This window comes from Eucyclogobius newberryi, unplaced genomic scaffold (assembly GCF_026437365.1).
Source record: "Eucyclogobius newberryi isolate DKJ021-1_F unplaced genomic scaffold, fEucNew1.0.hap1 SCAF_19, whole genome shotgun sequence".
Taxonomy (NCBI): Eukaryota; Metazoa; Chordata; class Actinopteri; order Gobiiformes; family Gobiidae; genus Eucyclogobius; species Eucyclogobius newberryi.
The window spans coordinates 22897727-22918246 of NW_027315823.1; the positions used below are offsets into that span (position 1 = coordinate 22897727).

The 20520-nt window shown below is 38.6% G+C and overlaps 2 protein-coding genes across 7 annotated transcripts in view; both read left to right on the forward strand.

Annotated features, from left to right (window-relative positions):
* The first annotated feature begins 2256 nt into the window (after nt 1–2256).
* Nucleotides 2257–11673, forward strand: ece1 (endothelin converting enzyme 1). The gene is made up of 18 exons (XM_072452195.1): nt 2257–2631; nt 4100–4238; nt 5226–5438; nt 5590–5714; nt 5795–5941; nt 6222–6287; nt 6446–6634; nt 6700–6842; nt 6977–7091; nt 7987–8097; nt 8176–8274; nt 8359–8436; nt 8522–8625; nt 8924–9034; nt 9107–9174; nt 9841–10031; nt 10710–10805; nt 10887–11673. The coding sequence occupies exons 1-18, from the start codon at nt 2503–2505 to the stop codon at nt 11061–11063; spliced, it is 2301 nt and encodes a 766-aa protein (XP_072308296.1). The 5' UTR covers nt 2257–2502; the 3' UTR covers nt 11064–11673.
* A 548-nt stretch (nt 11674–12221) lies between these two features.
* The window catches only part of eif4g3a (eukaryotic translation initiation factor 4 gamma, 3a), a 35078-nt gene continuing 26779 nt past the window's right edge, over nt 12222–20520 (forward strand). For 5 of the 6 annotated variants that reach the window (XM_072452189.1, XM_072452194.1, XM_072452190.1 and 2 more), the window contains exons 1-4: nt 12222–12792; nt 17322–17394; nt 18710–18829; nt 19585–19677. In XM_072452189.1, the coding sequence (XP_072308290.1) occupies nt 12644–12792; nt 17322–17394; nt 18710–18829; nt 19585–19677 (435 nt within the window). In that variant the 5' untranslated portion in view covers nt 12222–12643. The remainder of the gene's footprint in view (nt 12793–17321; nt 17395–18709; nt 18830–19584; nt 19678–20520) is intronic. The other variant, XM_072452193.1, reaches the window with a different exon arrangement.

Sequence of the window (20520 nt, forward strand, 5' to 3'; positions counted from 1 at the left end):
GTAAGCGTCATAACTTGAGCAGCGCTTTGGCCTTGTGTGCAGTCTGGACGCTTGGTCGGGGGGATGGAAAAGTGAGTGAAAAGTGAAAGATACTGCATCAACATCCACATAGGTTTTGTCTATGGGAGTTTTTGTTTATAGGAGATCTTCTACTGAGAGTGTTTTTCAAACTTCCTATAAGTGATCTGTTCTTTTCTTCTGTATCTACCTGCGTTGCATCAATGAAATGTCCCCATGTGGGACAATAAAGGAATATCTTATTATGTATTTTGTACTTTGATCATAAACAGCTGAAAAAAAATCCCCCAGCTTTTGTTAAATGTCTGGTCTGTCTTTGACCTGAGAGGAAGAAACCATCAGTATCCTATTAGGTGACAGGCTTTCAGCTGTATGTCATGTGAGACTATTTATGTTATCGAGTATGTCCTAAAAACAATTGGTGGCCTCTTTCCGCCCCCTCCCTCGTGCCATCTCGCAACACTTCAGCCCCGTCAGTGTTTTGTGCTAAGCTGACAAACTGCTCATCGGGCTGCACGATTTGGGAAACAATTGTGAGTTTTCAGGCAAGTATTGTAATGGTGATTAGATTTGCAATGTATGTTTTAATAATATGATTCTCAGGGTCACATTTTAATATCTACACCACTGAAATAGGCTTAACTCACAAACGAATGAAAGAATCACATTTATTTCAGAACATGTTTGTACAGGTCTAAAGTACACGGTTAGTCGTAGGGATGTCACAATATTACATTTTAGAGATACGATTATTGTGAGGAAAAACATCATGATTTGACGTTTTTTCATGATTATTGAGACTGTGACCAAGCAAATTAAGCAATGAATTAAACATTTTCTTTCATTCCCGTGGTCTAACATGTTACTGTTCCTCATGTTCGCGACCGGCTTTACAAAATTGAACTTTCTGAAAGACAAAATAAGGTTAAATGTGACCAAAACAGCCAGATAAAAAAATAAATCTATATTTCGAGCTGTATATTGAACAAAAAATACTTAATTCTGCTTCGAAAACTGTCACCATTACGATTATATTGAGACCTTAACAATCACGATCATCAATTACCGAATAATCACGACACCCCTAGTTAGTTGTTGATAGTAAATGTGGTATAAGTGATGGCGCTTCAAAAATTGCAACCCTAGCTACGGATCTGCTCTTCGTTGGTCAGAACTCTTGTGTCTTGTGTTTACGCGACACAAATGAGAAGCACATAAAGCACAGCACTGTGGTTCAACACCGTCTGCAGGATATTACTCAAGTCTCTGTTGCATGTTCCGTGTTGGATGTGTTTACACAGGATGATGCAAGCCAGAGCAGCAGAATCCTTCTTCCACAAATATTACAGTATTTTCCGGACTATATTAAGTCACACCCTTTTTCATATTTTTGCCCGGCGTGCGACTTATACTTATATTTATATACTTATATTTACACTCCGGAACGACTTATATGTGATATTATTTGTTATTTTCACACTTCCAACCTTATTTCATACTCCAGTGCAACTTATATATGTTTTTGTCTTCTCTATTACCGTATTTTTCGGACTATTAAGTCACACCTTTTTTCATAGTTTTGGCCGGGGTGCGACTTATACTTATATTTATACTTATTTACTTATGTTTGGACTTTTACAGTCCAAACATGAGCAAAATGAAAAGACATGACGCTGTCGCTGAGTTGCCAGTAACGGCACAGTGGTTGGAGCTTTCCGATCGATCCCGGCTACGACCGACGTGTTGTTGTGTTCTCGGGCAAGGCACTTCGCCACCCTCGCTTGTGTTTGAATGTGCGAGTGAGCAGTATCGGAGGCAGTCAGAGGTGTAGATTGGAAGCCTCACTTGTTGAGTCTCTTACTAGTCTCTACACCAGGGCTATCAGGTAACGTTTCCAGGAGAAGCAACTACAAACATTCAGTGGGAGGAGCACATTTTTCCCCCCAAACTCCACCCACGACTCTAAAATGTCCTATAGAAAAGACCCTGGGTGTGCACTAAAACGGCCACCCTCCCTCCCAAAATCTAAGTGAAAACACATTGGGGAATTGCACTCTCAGTAGTAGTCTCATTGTCAAGCCTGTCTTCCTGTTTTTCACTAGTTCCGCTTTGTCATTTACATAGTCCAGACTGATGAGGAAGTCTGGGGAGTGAAAAATCCCGGGAAGAGCAGAGTGTTAGGACACAAGAAAATGTTATAAACTTTGGAGACTTTGCTCAGAGCGATCATGCCAGAGCCCTTGGAGCGGATTATTATTGTTGCTGCAGTTGAAAAGACTATGAAAGTTCACTTAAACGGACCAGAGTGACACTTTTCTATTGCGAGCATTGCTTTACATAGTACTTGAACAGGACGGATTGGAGTGGAAAGACTGGATTGTTTACCATGCTGTTAGGAGGGAAACTGGATCCTATATAGCCGCGGCGGCTTCAGAAATCCAGACGTCACACGCTCACAGACGTCAGCGCGGCACAATAGAGAGCATGGAAGCACTCAGACAGTCCTTTCTGCATTTAACCTTTCAGATGTCCACGTACAAGAGGGCCACTCTGGACGACGAGGACCTGGTGGACTCCGCTGGGGACGACGTCTATCCCTCGCACCCGATGCAGGTGAACCTACCACTAAATGTCAAACGTTAACTTCAATGTGAAAATTGAACTTGTGGAAGTGAAACTGCAAAACTATGTGAATTCTAAATATGACTTGGCATTGGTCATTGTTACTTTCGTTTAGAGTCTGTTTTAATGATCATATTAGTCTGGATTGAGCCTGGTTTAGTTTCAATAGAGTTCATGCTCTTAAGTCGACATTAGAAAATGTATTGGATGTCTTGATGAGAGAGACCAGTGACATACCGTGACATACAAAACTTGGTCTGGCCTTTGGTTGAACGGATTCTGATTTCTGTGTTTAAAGGTTCTTTAAATGTTTAAAGTCTCACTATCACCAGTTAAGTTAACTTTGCTGTGAGATAATCCTTGTGGAAATACACAATGTTTAGACTTGTTACATTGCCTCATTCTTTTTTTGTCCTAGTTTATTTGTGTTTCAAGGTAGATAGTGTGTGTGTGTATATATATTTATGTAACTTCAAAACTAAGAGCCTTAATAAAAGTAAAAAGAAATGAGATCCAGATGGAAACAGAACAACTTGGCAACTGCCACTAAACCACTAAACCATAAACTTGGAGTTTTAAAGGTATTTGGACTCTAGCATTCACTTTAGTCACCTTTTATGTAAAACTGTTCTTTGTGCAAACATTAACCAAAATCCACAAATATTGTCATCAATTCTAGGTAAACCAATTTAGACTTCAACTTAGACAAACTTGATTGCAAAGGAAATGATTTGGACTCTGGATGTACATGTAGTTCTTATAACCAATAGAGAATGGACTGGCAATAAAACTCAATGAGTCAAAACGAAATAATAACAGGTTGCATTGTGTACATTTGTTATTAAAAATCCTTCAGAACTCGATGCAGTTTGTAGTTAGTTTTGAAGTTAAATTGAGAGTTTTAATCTTCTGATTTACTGATAAATGTTTACCAATGGTTTTGAGTTATGTGGTGAACTCCTGCCATTTTAGAGTGTTGGCAGTGCTCTTTGGGTCAGCTCATAAAAATACTTATTCAATTTGAGAGCTTTAGCAAGCACATTACCCCCTTTTAGTTGGCTAATGGATGCACAGAGCATGTCTTTAGTCGACCACAGCTCCAGATATCTAGATATCTGATTGTCATCACTTAGTTGTGTGTGCCTTTGGAGAAATACTAAACATTTACATTCTAGCTCAGTTAAGTATACAAATGTCTTTCTGTGTGTACCCAGCTCTTAGTTATTAGTTATTGTGGTCCTAGATGATTATTAACAACACTTTAACCTGTTATATAAGTGGCCTGAGTTGGATTGGTTAGCTTTTGTTTTGCCCCTTTTCTCTAGTGATTGTAATCTGAAATTATATTTCTGCAGATCGATCTTGAATTGGCCTTTCAAAATGAAAATATTATCCTCTGCAGGTAGTGTCTGTTCATTGTATTTACCTGTACGTTACATTATATTTTGTGTCTGTGCAGGTGACCCTTCTTCCGGGCCGTGGCCCCCTGTGTTGGTCCAATAAGACAGAGAGTGAAAGGAGACTGCTTCTTTTACTCTGCCTTTTATCTGTGGGTCTGTTTATATCGCTCATCACAACTGGGGTATTCTACAAACAGAGTAAGTCTTGCTTTCATTGTCATATTACAGTTATTCTTTGTTTCTATGAGTGTTGTGTTGACTTTATGTGACAACTTTATACCCACTGTAATTTATAGGACAAATACATGGAAAGTATTTCAACCATCTTTGAAAACACTTTCATTCATTGAATGATAAACTTATTTTTAGCAACTCTAGTTCCCATCATTAAGTCTTTGTACAAGAGCAGGAAGTAATAAACAGTTTCCTGCATATCCGGATATCAGTAGTGCTGAGGAGATGTATAATCCGTCTGCCCTTGTGAAAACCAAAAGCATCAACACCAGAGAGCAGCTCACTGTCTGCATAATAATCATTTTAAACATAGAATACGACGGGAAAAATATCAACACTGGATTAATGTGTTTTAACATAACCTTTTACTTCATACACAGTCATACTTTCCAATAAATGTGTATATTTTAAATACGTCATTGTGCTGGTAAATCTTACGATCACATCATGACAGTGTCTGTGGCAGTTTCCTCAGATTTATCAAGGGAAACATAGAACCACTTCCTCCCATTCAGGAGCGTATGTCTCACACTTCTCACACTTCCAAAAAAAAAGAACAATAGTGGATTCACAGCCTTTCACACGCAATGTATGTGGTACGATGTTGAAAGTTGCCCTTATTCTGTATAATCTCATTTCTATTATTTTTTTAGATTAACAAAGAATAAACATGAATTGAAGAGCATTCATCTTTCTGCTTCTTCCATTAACTAGTGAACTTGAGCCCATGCTAGATGAGGCTGGGGAAAATCCAGTCACAAACCAGAAAAAATACATCCGTAATGGTTAACTGCATAGTTTAGATAATGACACAATATCCTGTCTATTTGTCCTGTAAAGTAACATCATCCAGATGGTTATAAAAACGTTGCATTTGTGAACTACTGATCTCAGAATGACCTTTAGCGGCTGAAAATCTTTCCCACAAAAATTAATAAACCTGTTTTTCAGCTCACCCAGGCCACTGCCTTTCAGAGCCATGCATTTCTGTGGCCAGTGCGGTCATGGCAGCAATAGACCGATCCGTGGACCCATGCCATGATTTCTACAACTTTGCCTGCGGAGGCTGGGTGAAGAATAACCCTCTCCCTGAGGGCAAGTCACGCTGGGGGCCTTTTAGCAACCTCTGGGAACACAACATGCTCATAATGAAGCACTTACTAGGTATGGGCTTTTCTGTGATGGCTGATCTGTGTATCCTTACTTGCCTTCACCTCAGGCAAAGGTGTTCTGGAATGTTACCCTATTTCCCATAGTCATGAATGCTGCTTAGTATTGTTCTTGTAACTTTACACCATGTCTTTTATTTGGGCAGAGAATACCACAATGAAAGATCTGAGCAACGCCGAGGAAAAAGCCCAGCGATATTATCAGGCCTGCATGAATGAAGTCAAGATTGAGGAATTAGGAGCTAAGCCGCTACAGGAACTAATCAACCAGGTTTGATGCTTTTCTCCAATCATCAAACATATCATTGACTTTATTTATTTTCTGTGTATGATTTGAATTGTGTCTCTCAGTTGGGAGGCTGGGCCCTGACTGGACCCTGGGACAAAGACAATTTTCAGGAAGTGCTGAGAATGGTGTCTGCTCACTATCGCGCGTCGCCGTTCTTCACAGTCTTTGTCAGCACAGACTCCAAAAACTCCAACACCAACATTATCCAGGTTAGTGGCTCAAATACGTCTGTGACACCAGCGTAAACAACTAAACATCTGAAATGGATCGGCCTGTCTACAAACGGCTGTGTCTTGGGCACAATTATCTGTGCTATGTCCCTACTAAATCACTGTGGTTCCATATTTACACTGATGATTAGCCAAGAAGAATGTATCTTTTTTTGTACAAAGTCATGAGAGCGTAGCAAATGATTAAAATCTCTGGCAAGTTTCCTCTTTTTGTCTTGGCACTGGAAACTCAAAGGATGTGTCTTTTTCAAAATTCCAGGTGGATCAGTCAAGCCTCGGACTTCCTTCGCGGGATTACTACCTCAACAAAACAGCAAATGAAAAGGTGTGAACGCTTTGCACACGACAATAATAGAAGCAATGAAAGTAAAAATCACAAACAAGCCATTTTAGCAAAGCATAGAGCAAATGTGTTGTGCTTTAGCTTTTCTAACTGCTATTTGTGCCCTCTACCTTCCCCATTGTCACCTAAACCCTTCACAGTACCTGACCGCATACCTGGACTTCCTGGTGGAATTAGGTGTTCTTCTGGGCGGCTCCAAAGAAACCTCTGAGACGCTAATGAAGGAGATTGTGGACTTTGAAACAACCCTGGCCAACATTACGATCCCTCAGGACGAGAGGAGGGACGAGGAGCTAATCTACCACAAAATGGAGGCCAAAAATCTAACTGTCAGTAATTCACACAGAAGCAGTTGGATGTTTGTCTGTCGCTAACTGGTGTGTTGTGTTTATAGACATTGGCTCCTGAGGTGGACTGGATGCCATACCTTAAAGATGTGTTTGCTCCAGTGCCGCTCAATGACTCTGAGCCTGTTGTTGTTTATGCCAAAGAATATCTGGAGAAAATGTCTGACCTCATAAAAAGAACAAATAAAAGGTTATTTGTGTGTGACTGTAATTCTGTAAAGCTATTAATAAAATGATTAAAGATTTTTTTTATAAATAACTTTTTATACATACTGTTCATATTATATACGATCTAACAACAAAACGTTTATTTTTTTCTTTCAGTTTACTAAATAACTACATGGTAATGAAGGTGGTGAGGAAGATGGTGTCCATTTTAGACCAAAAGTTTCAGGATGCTGAGCAGCGCTTCCTTGAAGTCATGTACGGAACCAAAAAGGTGAGAGTTTGAGGCAAAGTAATTCACAAAGATCCTATTAAAACTTTGTCGTCAATGGGGTGTCACAGAGAAGAGTTTGTAGTATGTACCAATAATATAATTGAGATCAGGTTTATTTGGTTTGATTTGAAGTACAACTACCAATCTCCAATGAGCCTATTTGAGTTGTATTTACTGCTCTTGTTTGAGATGTGCAGGGAAAAGGCTGTGTTCACCCTTGTGCCTTGTTAAGGGAAATATGTGATCTGGATGAATACATTCTAATAATTTTGTCTGTGGATGTTTGATTGTCATAAAAAAAATCACTCAGTATTTTTAGAGGATTTTCAACATGTGTGAGTTTCATCCTGATCTTACATTTGATCAACATGAGGAGTTTCGTATTCAAATCAAATCCACAGTTTGTGTAACAATCTTGTTTTATGCAAAAACAGAAAATGCAGTCCATCTTCTCTCTGGGTATCCACATTGATAAAAAATAAATATTATTATTGAATTATATATGTGTAATATATAATTCATATTTGCTGTAGGTGGTATTGGGCATAAACTGGTATCTAAAAGGAGAACCCCTTACACTTTTTTGAAAAATAGAGAGCGAGAAAGTAGAGGGCATTGAGTAGACCTTTAGCAAATGGTCAAGGTCGGGCAGCGTTTTTTTTTTTTTAACCAATACATAGAACATAATACGTACAAAATATAAAAAAGCGGGAGAGAAAACATGCCAACAGTTTGCAATTAATTAATTATGTAGTCCAAGGAAACTGGCCCATTTGGTCAATTAGTGAAATTCTCCATTTTCAAATTAAGTCTGAATACAATTTGCTTAAATTGTTACAAAAATGTACCGGTACTTGATTTTCAGTTTCATTTGAACCATTTTCCTTTTTCTTAGAGTTGTACCCCGCGTTGGAAGCTGTGTGTTAGTGACACAGACAGTGCCCTTGGATTTGCTCTTGGTGCCATGTTTGTCAAAGCTACCTTTGCCGAAGACAGCAAAACCATTGTAAGTGTTGTTGGCTAACCTGCTGCTAGTCTCATGTCAGATGATAACCTTCTGATTTCACTGTATTTTTTTGTTCAGGCTGAAAATATGGTTGGAGAAATTAAATGGGCATTTGAGGATAGTCTCAAATACGTGAACTGGATGGATGTAGAAACTAAAAAAGCTGCAAAAGAAAAGGTGGGAAATTGTGTTTCACCATGAACACTGTAGTGCCACCTGCTGTCTCAGTTCTTTCACAAACTTTAATGTTTTGTCTCAAAGGCAGACGCAATCTACAATATGGTTGGATACCCAGAGTTTATAATGAATGCCACAAAGCTGGACAAAGTGTTCAATGATGTAGGTAACAGACTGTACCAACCAGGGAAATGAAATGTTTTATTCATTTATCTTGAGAACTATAAAGCTATTGTATTTCTTTCAGTTTGAAGTGGTCTCTGATCTTTATTTCCAAAATGTTATGCAATACTACAACTTCTCAGGCAGAGTGACGGCTGACCAGTTGAGAAAAGCCCCCAACAGAAACCAGTAAGTTGGTGAAAAGTGCAAGCTTAGATAAGGACAAACTGATATTATTGATTCCTTTAATGTGCACATTTTTGAGGACTTTACACAATTCCAAAAAATATTTACCGTTAGTTTTGAATTGTTAATTGCTATAGTTTAAATTTTTTCTTCACTCTAAAATTCCAATATACAATTTCAAATGTACTCCATAAACCATCAGATGTTCCCAAGTGAATAAACAACGCAAGAAAGTTGCAATACAAACTGTATAATCTGTTTTGCTGTACTTAACACTGACATTGGCTTTACTTAACCACAGATGGAGCATGACCCCCCCAACTGTGAATGCATACTACAATCCAACAAAGAATGAGATGGTTTTGCCTGCAGGGATTCTTCAAGCACCTTTCTACAGCCGAACATGGCCCAAGTATGTTGTACAATCACCGTGAAATATTATTAATGTACTCACACCAAGTTGACTTTTGCACACCAATTACAGAGCTCTAAACTTTGGAGGAATTGGAGTCGTGATGGGACATGAGCTGACCCATGCGTTTGATGACCAAGGTCAGTTTTAGTAAAACAATTTTTAATAGAGCTGTAATCATTACCATTTGTAATAAAACATTTGTAAAATTATACCATCAGGCATTAGCAACATTGTTATACAGATGAGCCACACAGGAATACTGGCAAGCATCATGCTATTGTGTAGGATTTTAATGATATCCAAATCTCCCTTTATGATATTATCACAGAATTTTATTTTATTTAGGGCAGGTAATTGTAAAGCCATTGTTCCTTGAATGTCTGATTTTATGAACTATAACATCAGCTTGCCCAAGGGCTATAGGTGGAAATTAGCATTTGTGCTACAACCTGCTACATTTGATGCCATAACACTAATATTGCAATCAAAATAAGAATTACTTTCATTCATCCCTAAGGGGAAATAATTTTCCTTAGAGACATGGAACTCACCACCGGAAGAAAATAAAGATAAGGTCAGAATAGAATAAAACAGAACAATTATAATGGATTTATTTTTAATCAACTAGATCCCCCGAATATGAACAAACAATTTACATTTAAGTTATTTTAATATTTAAAAATAGTTTGATACGAATTGTTTCATGAATCATGATCCATGATCCATGAACATCTTCTGGAACAAACAATACTAAACTGCTATGGTACACACTAATGCCAACATGTCAATATTCTGTTTTGAAGGTCGTGAATATGACAAAGATGGAAACCTCCGTTCTTGGTGGAAAAATTCATCTGTAGAGGCTTTTAAGAAGCAGGCCCAGTGTATGGTGGAGCAATATGGAAACTATAGCATCAATAATGAGCCACTAAATGGACGGCACACGTTAGGAGAGAACATTGCAGACAACGGTGGACTTAAATCTGCTTACAAGGTTTGTATTGATGCATGCGACGTGAGAAAGAGACAACTTTTGTGTTAAGTAAATATTATATGGTCTGATGTTAATGAACATACATTAAACACACCGGATTGTAGCCATGGGCTAATTTGTATCAGTTGTCCCACTTTCACTCTCACAAACACTCTCATTCATACACCAGCATACTTGTGTCTATGGTCTTGTCCTCACCCACTTTGCCTCCAGTGTAGCCACACTGTGGCCCCTGGTATTCCAGCTGACACCCATCCAAGTACTAACCAGGCCCATTCCTTCTTAGCTCCTGAGATCAAATGAGATCAGGCACTGGCAAGTTGTTATGGTTTTAACATGAGACCAGTACCATCTGTGCATATACATTATGAAAATGATTGATTGATGAATGATTATACTCTTACTATTTGATTGTATAGTAATGGTACTTATTATTAATAATAATAATAATAATAATAATAATAGATTTATTAGGAAGCCTTAAATACAGTGTAACAGGTGGCTCTGAGTGGCCTAGTCATGCTATGATTACTTCTCATGCAAACATTCTTTCCATGTAATCAAAGGTCATAGAGAGTCAGATGAAGTCAGTCTTCTGCAACCAAAGCAGCCAAACACTTTCTTCATATAAACCTAAACATTTCCTGTGTGTAACTTCACTATTTCTGTTATTTCTAGGCTTATGTAAAATGGATTGAAAAACATGGTGAGGAGCCTACACTACCAGCCCTTGGAATGACAAACCACCAACTGTTTTTTGTTGGATTTGCCCAGGTTTGTATAAAATTGGCAAACATACACATTACTTGTCATGTAGTTTGTAAATTGTCATTGTTTCCTTTTAATATTATACAGGTATGGTGCTCGGTCAGGACGCCAGAAAGTTCACACGAAGGAGTGATCACAGACCCCCACAGCCCGTCTAGATTTAGAGTTGTTGGGTCTATTTCAAATTCACCTGAATTTTCAAAACACTTTGACTGCAAAGCAAATGCACCGATGAACCCTAAACACAAGTGTGAACTTTGGTGATGCTGTTTGTCAGCAAGGGAATGAAAAGGACATTTGGGACATGGTCATCCAGACAATGTAGTCTCTCCTCACAGAAAATGTGTGTACCACTCAAAAGCCTTACAACATAATGTCAAAGACTGTGGTGGTTCTGTTTGGGAGACTGGGGCTTAGGCTACTGCTAATGTGCTTATTGTTTTTGGATGGTTTCTGGAAATGCTTTAAATGCTTTTTAACACTGGAACACAGCTTTTTATTTCAGCTTGATGACTGATGGATGCCACTGCTTGTCTTTGACATTGTGATATACAAATGAAACTGTTTATATTCCTTTTTTGTCACTGTGCTATATTTCTTAACATAATTTTATTGTTTAAATAGTTCATGCTGATATTGGCCTGTACTTTAATTATGTTTTAAGGACCAAAACATGTTCTAGGTTGAATGTCAAATATGGCCACTTTATGCACCATTTATTAATAAATGTCTTACTTGACACCAGCTTAAAGCACATTTGTTCAAGCATGACATTGTTAATACATTTTTACAAATGTCTTGACTTTGAGTTGTGAATTTGCTTAGTTGCATATGTGCCCTTCTTTTTGTGAATTTGTAATAAATTATTTTTGTACTTGAAAAGATATTTTGATCGTCATTTATTCTTTCTTTTCAAACTATCAATATAATAATTATAATCTTAGTCACATACAAAAATAATAAAACAAATAAAACAATCAACGCTTTAAGTGTTAGGATACAGAACAAACAGTAGATGGCGATGGTGTTACCATCGGTGGGACTGCGGTCCACCGACAATGTACGCTTATATTATATACTGTAATATAATTGACAAACTTTTTGCTTATATAGGCCTGCGGTTTTGCTGTATACAGTGCAATGCGTATCAAGTTATCGCGTTATTTTATGATGATGATAATGATAATAATGATTTATTATTATGTTCTTCTTCCTATGATGATGATAATGATAATAATGATTTATTATTATTTTCTTCTTCCTATCATTATTATTATTATATAATTGTTATTATTTGTTTCAATAAATATTTCAACTAGTCTTTTCTGTCATCCCGAGAGGTTAAAAGCCAAGTAAATATACTTTATCTTGGTTTGACTGATTTTCAGTGGATGGGACGAGTGTATCCGTAATTGGCCGAGAATTGCCGAATCATCTGTCCTGCCCGGACTGCTGGAAGCGGCCGCAACGCCATGTTGGCGAAGTCTCGCATCTCGTTGAGAAAAATGATAGAAACAACACTTATTGAGAGGAAGAGGTAAATCGCCGTGGGACTGAAGATCGCGGCGATTATTTCTTTTTCAAGAAACGAACCAGACCGGATCCGCTGAGGTTCCGGACGGGCGAGGGAGGCTAAACCTCCCGCCGTCCCCATGAATAGCACCGCTGATCCGAACAGCGACTTTTCATGAAAAAGAACGTTTGTGTTGCTATTTGAGCTTCGTTATCCCAGTTCGTTATAGGGATTTGGGGCCTTAAAAATTTTTGCTAAGATTGCTCAATACATGTGAGCTAGGCGTTTTTTATAACTGTATTTATCCGTGGGTATTATTTTATTTGTTGCGATGAGTTTGCCACCGAAAGTGGTGTCTAAGCCTACCGCTGTCGCAGTTAGCGGACCTGGAAGTGGCCCCTCTCCGTCTAGCCAACAACGGGTTTCCCTGCCGCCGGGAGCTCCAGCGGCTCCACAGCCCGGTGCTGTCCCGCCACAACAGTATCCTTTGACACGGGCCATGTGAGACACTTGCACGTACAAACATCCGTTTTACTGGTGGGGAACACAAGGCTGAATGCGGGCATCTTGGTTTGGCAGAGGGGGTTCTTTGAGGGGAGGGTACCATTAGCATCAGCTTAGCATTTTAGCTCAGCATGCTAAAATGATGCTAACGTTAGCCTATAGAGCCGGCTGGCTTTTGCTGCCCCCATGACTGGAACTGAAAAAACGAACGGAAATGTCTGTCAGGATGTAGGAATGTCATGCATCATATTACCTAACTACATATTATTAATACGACTAATCCAACCCATTGTTATTAAATAGACCATAAAAATCGTCAAGCTGAGCTCCGTTTCTTACCGGTGACCGGCTTTGTTCATTTATTGTTTTTGGCTAACATCAATTAGCCCAGTTACTACTCAAGCGAAATCATTTTCATCTAATGCATAACATCATTCGATATGGTTGGTCCTTTATTTTAAATGGACTCCTTTTTAATCTTTAAACCTGTTTGGAAATAATATATATAACATTGCATTCACATTTTACATGCAGCTTTAGGCTACTGACATGCCACACCTATTTAATACTTATAGCAAGCGTTGCAATAATGTGTTTTTATATATTTATTTCTAAATGTATTCATAGCAAATTAATAACCTTTTGGCATCCACAGAATCCAGTTGCATTTACATGGGTCTATCCTTCAGGATATAAAGTCACAGTGGCTATGTCACCTCCTGTTTTATTTACAGTATGGTGGCAGGAGTGGTGATATCTTGAAGATATAGAGTGAACTTTATTTGTGTTGCGGCCGTTAAGAGTTGCCTCATTTCATGACATTATGGCGTCTGGTGTCTTTATAATGTATTGTCAATTTGTGTTATTGCAGGTGCTGTGAACATGTGCACAGGACCAGTTAGAAAATAAAATAGATTAAATGGGACACTCGATTTACCCCGCTTTACCCATATGCGGCTTTTTGTGTTTTATATTGTTTTGGCTGATTTGCCTAACTGCATCTGTGTATTACCAAAGTATTCCTGAAACATGATGAGAAACCTGATCTGCTAATTCCTAATTATCATAGGCCATTTTTGTTATTTACTCCATTGACAAATTAAATCTGCCCAAACGGTGGCTCATAACTGCACTTGGATTTTTTAAGAACATCGTGTAAAGAACAGCCCCTTTTAATTGTCACTCGTTCACAGAAGTGCAAGTCTTGTGTGGCTAGCATCATGTTGTTGTGTTTGGGAATCTTGATGAAGAGGCATTGGTGTAGATGAGACTGCATAGTGAGGCATGTGCGGTGCATGGAGGGGGGGTCGCTTGTTTCTGTTCCTGGTTGCCGGAGAAACACCTAGCGCATGCGTCTGCTGCTGCACTTGCCAGACAATGGCAGCACTGCTTAACATTCAGAGCGAGAGGCCAAGGTGGTGCTTCCCACCATCTGCCAACAAAAGCTCAGGTCACTCCGCCTGACTAGCCCTCCCTCATTTCCGTCCAGCCCCCAGAGCTCATCTCAGCCACAGCTGAGAAAGTTATGAACTTCTCCAAATTATAACCTCTCTTTAGTTGAACTTAAGCCTCTTATCTGGCCCGATTATTAATGGTCCTACCCATTTTCTTCCATACCATTTCCTCTAGTCTGCAGTGTGTTGCTATTTTTCAGCAACAAGCCGATCGTGCAGCTCACACGTGTGATTTCAGAACAGGTGTGGATACAGTAGCTTCTACAACAGAACATGCTCCCATTAGGATTTTGATTATAAAATGAAGATCTTTGTGTGCTTGCAAGATGGATTGTAGAATATTCCTAGATGTTTATGGGTTTGAGTTATCGTCTCAAATAACAATAACAAACATATTTTTAGCATATTGGTATCGGAGTGATTATGATAATAATTTGAATTAATTATATATGAATATGGAACTCGTATACTTTTATTAATCTATTAGTTGATTACATGTTTCACGTTGAAGTCAAGGCTGTATGTTTTGTCTCATCATTGAGATTGTAAGTTTGGTTGAATTTTCCATCTATTGTTTGGGCTGTCGTGAAAAAGCAGCCTCAGCACCAGCAGGCAGGCAGTGACAGCTTTGTTAGCTCTGCTTTTATCTAAGTGTGTGCGTGTGCGTGAAAGAATGGGCACTAGTCAAGTGGGGGAAAAGGAAGGTTTGTGTCGGCACCATCTGGGCTGTCTCTTCTCTCTTCCTGTGCTTCAGTTCTGTACAGGGGATGGTCATCTTACACCAACAGTGTAGATTTAAAGAACAGATTTACAATATCACAATTAGGCCAAGTTTAGACTCTCGCAGTCACAATATTAAGAAACGTTTCCCATTTTTTTGGTTAAGCATGGTGTTGTGGCTGCCTCTCTATTCTAAATGAGGCTTAAATATACCAGTGTTGTGAAGTGTTGAACAGATTCAGCCATTAGAACTTTGTGTTTTCAGGGCTTCAACAAAAGTCCCTCTGAATAATCTAATGAGTTTGGGTCACCAGTTCTTTGGTTCCATTTGGTTGACTTTGTTTCTAATGTTGCAATTCTCTTGCCAGTTTGACATGAAGATTCCCTTTTCTCTTCAAGCAGAAAATTAATGAAGATTTCTAATGTCCAATTAGTGCACTGAGCCACATGCAAGCTTGTATATTACACTGGTTCACTGACGTGGACTGTGGAAGGGGGGTTACTTATCCACCCACATAGCAAAGAGCAGTATATGCATCCAATCCTGTATTTGCCCAAATGAAAGTTGGGGCATGTGATTTTCAAACCGTGAAAGGATGATTTATGATTGTAACAATTATAATTTCTAACTAATTTCTTGCTCTTAGAAACCCTATGGCTACTCACTTGCGTTCAATGCATGAATATCTAATGGCAACATGAACAGCTTTTTTCTGATGGCAAAGTGAAGAAGTCAGACTAGGAGTGACTGCGCACCCCTAGCAATGATACAGCTCTTTCCAAGTTTGAGATAAAAAAAAAACACTCAAATAATTAAATGCTGCTTTTAAAATATGTTCTATTTGGGTAAAAACAATATTTGACACATTGACAATGGGTTTCTGAATCTTAATTGACTATCAAAAGTGATTTTCTTTTTTTAGCCATTTGTTTTTGACCACCAGGATAATGACATGACATTTTTTAAGACAATAGAATTTTCAACACAAACTGATAGTAGTTTCCTTAATATTATCATGAGGTCCTACACTAGTTCTGATCTAGATGATTCAGACAATTCTAAAGTGTTTTAAGGAAAGATCTTGTTCTTTTCTATTCTGATTTTTGTTCTGTTCTTGATCTGTTTAACAATCTATTTTGTATTTGTTTTTTGTTGTGTCATGCAGGCTATTAAAAAAAGAAAGAAAAAAAAAAAGCTATTACCAGTACCTTTACTGCAGGTATTGTGCAACCATACAGGCATATCGGGCATAGATTTCTAAAGTTCTTCTTGGCTCACGCATGCACACACGCACAATGAGGTACGCTTTATCATCTGACATAACGCAAGTCACTTCTCATAAAGCAACAGGCTCATGTTTGTCTCCATGTGACACTGACCTCCATGTTGGTTTGTTTTAGTGACAAGGCACTGTGAACCCTGCACCTCTTTCCCTGTGTTGCCACTCCCCGACTTGCCTGTCCCTATATGTCCTGCAGACAGATCAGGTTGCCTCTCAGCTGTCCTACTGATTTATAACCATCTTCCCACGATCTTGACCTGTTCAAGCATTTTGCGCAAGATTCCTGGCAGCGAGCACGCCACCTGCCTCACTCTTTGGAGATGGGAAGTTAAAACCATACTTTGGAGCATTCTCAACAGAGAAAGATCAGCTTGTAGTATGTCATCCATTGGATAGATTGACAGTATTGTTGTCTTTCAACCCAATTAATCTTGCCGTTCTTTGCCTTCTTGCAAAACAGTTTACTTTCTCTTTTCTTTTCTCTGGTTATGAGTTGATTTCCTGGATGAAGTCCAAAAGTGATGACAAGTTTAGTGGAAAAAGAGGCGTGAGCTCTGCTGACGGAAGAAGGCCAGACATCCAGTTTCCCCTAAACCATGTGACCAACAGTGCACACGCCTCCAGCTCATTTGCCTCACAGGTGGCACTTTAGTGATTTTATTTTTTAAGGAACTTTGTATTTCTGCCTTTACCTTCTCAAATGCTTATTACAAAGTAACACTTTGTGGCTCATGTCATGGTGATCATAAAAGTATTGCAATATTGCTAAAGAAGTGTGTACATTTTTGCTACTATACTATACTATACTCATTTAAAAGTGTCTTTAACTAACCATTATTCCTGTCTAAAGTCATAGATCAGAAGTCTACTTTGAATTTTCCCTACAACACTTGCAACAAGTGTACTACTTTGTTTTTTTTAGGTTGAGGTGTTTTATTATAGTTCATATCAGCTCAGAAAAGTTTGTTTGTGGGATTTTATCCTTATCTAAAAACTTTACACAGTCATTTTAATGTTTTTTGGATTTTCCTTAACCCGCGTCTCCTAGAATCCCTCGGGTTCAGCCTTCCTTGGACGAGCGAATCTTTCCCACACAGCCGGCAGTGGCTGCAGTCTACAGCGTGAGTCACTACAAACTCCTATCTGCAAACACAAACCTGCTGGACTGCAACTGAACTCTCTAAATGTGCTTTACTAAAATGCTCCTGTCAGTGGATCACAAAGTTTAGGTCAGGACAATTTATGAATAAAGCTAAATACCAGTATTTAATGTCTGCTGTGGCCTTCTCTCACTGATATAAAAGTAATACAAGTATCTAATAGCAATGAAACAAACAACATTTTGTATAAGCCAAAAATCTAATAGCATTTGGTACTTTTTCATAATCACTGTTTTCTATAAGCACCTCTTAATGTTGTGTTTAAAACCAGAAATGGTGGGTTACTTAAAGGTATTGTAAAGATTTATGTAGTTCTATGACATTCCTGTCGGTGTTCCAGGTTGTTTTAAAGCAGTAAAGCTTTAGTGCTGAGAACACGAGAGGAAAGAGCAGCTGCCCTCAGTGTGAGACCTTTTTCCTGTCGATACATGGGGGTTACTTTCTCTCTCTTTCCTCATGTACAGCTTCTATACAGCGATCCCCTCCCCCAGCCCATCACCATGTCCTCAGCCTCAGTTGCCTAAAGCGCTGCAGGCTCCTCCTCTTGCAACAGCAGCCAGATTAGTTGCTTTATCCTAGGTCATCTGAGGAAAGTGGGCCACACAGAGCAGAAGCAGAAATGAACCAGATATATCCTCAAAAATCTCAAGATATTGTCCAAGCAGTCTTGTCTATATGCGTATATTTGGAGTCCTAAAAAGCACAGCACATTGCCCAAGATCCACGGTCTCCTCTTCTGCCTCCCTATTATCTCTGTGTAACCGTTCTCTTTAAACACCATTGTATTAAGCTTAGTTGTAGTATTGAGCAACACCTGCAGTAGAGGCTCTCACAGCTGCAGCAGCTCAGGCACTCCATGAACACCACGAGTGGAGTCGGTGTAAAATGGCAGTGAGTGCTCGTGCTGGTGCTACAACCATGATGCAGCCACACTGAGAATGCGTGTCTAACATGACTCTGTGGTTCTCTGTGTCACACATGAGTACGATTGTAGTTTAATTACTTGACCTACATATGAACTCCACAGATCATTCCCACCATACACCATGAAGCTCAGCGGATCATAAATGCTCTGAACTAGACCTGAATACAATTATTTTTCTATCAATGGACATGGAGTGTTGATATTAATTATGAAATTTGAAACTGACTTCTCCTCTGAATCAAACATTGAAAAGGCTGTACTTGTTTATTCTTATATTTTTAAACTCTGTAATTATTGTTGCTGCTCAATGTCTCATTAATTTTGTGTTTTGTTTTTTTGTCTCGTATACAGTATTCTGTAATGCAGGTAGCCAGGCAGGTTGGCCCTTACACTGCGCACGACCTGACAAAGGGACATCCAAACTTGGCGGGCACACCACCAGGTCATGCCCACTCGCCTGCGCTCTCTCAGGTAAATCCACTGGCTACACATGGTTACACTCAGGTTTGTTCAACATGAACAAAACATACTTGATGCGGTTTTGACAAATGCCGTAATAAGAGTTGCATTGTATTATTCCTATGGAATACTAAATGGTATAAGAGTACATATTGCAACTGCTTAAACATTGATTGATTTTTATTTTCAAGCTTGTGACAAAATATATTACTTTTCTCTTCAGTTTACAACATGTTGTTGTTGCAGGAAGTAATACAAGTAAACCTTGTTTACATTATGCTTTAATAAAAGGTCTATTCCCGTACATGAACACAAACTCATTCATACATATATACTTACTATTGTTAAATGTCCACCATGTGGTCCTGTATTATAAGTTACTGATGTTTATTTTATTTATTTAGCAATATTTTCAGTAAGCTGATGGTCAGTCCCAAAAAAACAAGACATCTACTCCTCCAGAGTCACTATCCTGACCCTTTTTGGCTCGCTTTTGTAGCTGCTTGTTGTAGTTTTTTTTTTTTTACTTCTGCGTTTGCCGGCCTGTTGTGAACTTGTTTGTGGCCAGATCAGATGTTGCTGCTGTAGGTGTTTGGTTTTCAATTTGCTGGACCAGAAAATATATATAAGGCACAGTCCACACTCCAAGCAACCAAACATGAAAAACATATACTGGTAGTTAATTTTAGACTTATCAGTTTCACTTGTACAGGTTCTTACCTTATATCACTGAACACTCTTTTGATCTTTTTTCAATTCTTCTCCAGTCTCCGTACAACCCTGGACAAAATGCTGGCTCTGCTACCATTGTGTATTCTCCACAGACCCAGACAATGAGCGCACAACAACAAAGTCGCTCCGTGAGTGACCTTCTCCTGTGCCTCCTTTTGGCTCTGTTCAGTTATGCACTTAGCCATAGCTAATAGTTTGTGTACTGTCTTGTTTTCATATACAATTCTTAATGTCTTTAATTTAGTATCCTTAAACCTGTATGAATCTGTAAAAGGTCTGCTGCAGGATTTTATTGTTATTCTTCACATTTATCCGTCCAAAGACATGCATGTGTTAGGCAAAATTAGCAACTCAAAATTGGCCCAATGGATAGGTGTTGAAAATTAGCATATTCTGCTACATACACTTAATACATTGCATCTGGTTCGTCCAATGTAAATGCTATGTCCTTAAATAAATAAATGAATAATATCGTAGACATCTACGGTTTAAGGCACAAAGTTAACATTTTGGCACTTTTTATGTATGTACAAATGAGCTGCCGAGATAAAATTATATAGTAATATGAGTAACGGTATAAAGAATATTATACACATTATTGTGCTGAGTCTGGCTGTAAAATACAGTGGAAAGAAAAATATTATAATTATGAAATATAAACAAGGGAAAAGTTATTTGAATTGTTTATTTATTATTTACTATTTAGCCGCTGCAGCTCATCCCCAAAAACATGTTCCCTTGTGAGCCTTCTTGAATGAGTCAAGAATGAATCCGAATTATCCGGTATTACAGTTAAAAGTCCTCATTATTTGGAGAAGACAATGATTGTTGTTTCTGCACTGCCTACCATGTTGGAGCTTCATCCACTGCAGTTTGTTGTGTACCACCTGTCGTCACTTCTCATCTCATGTGTGTCTTTATGTTCTCTCTCCTCCCTGCTTAACCATCGCTACTTCAATCTGTTTGCTGGA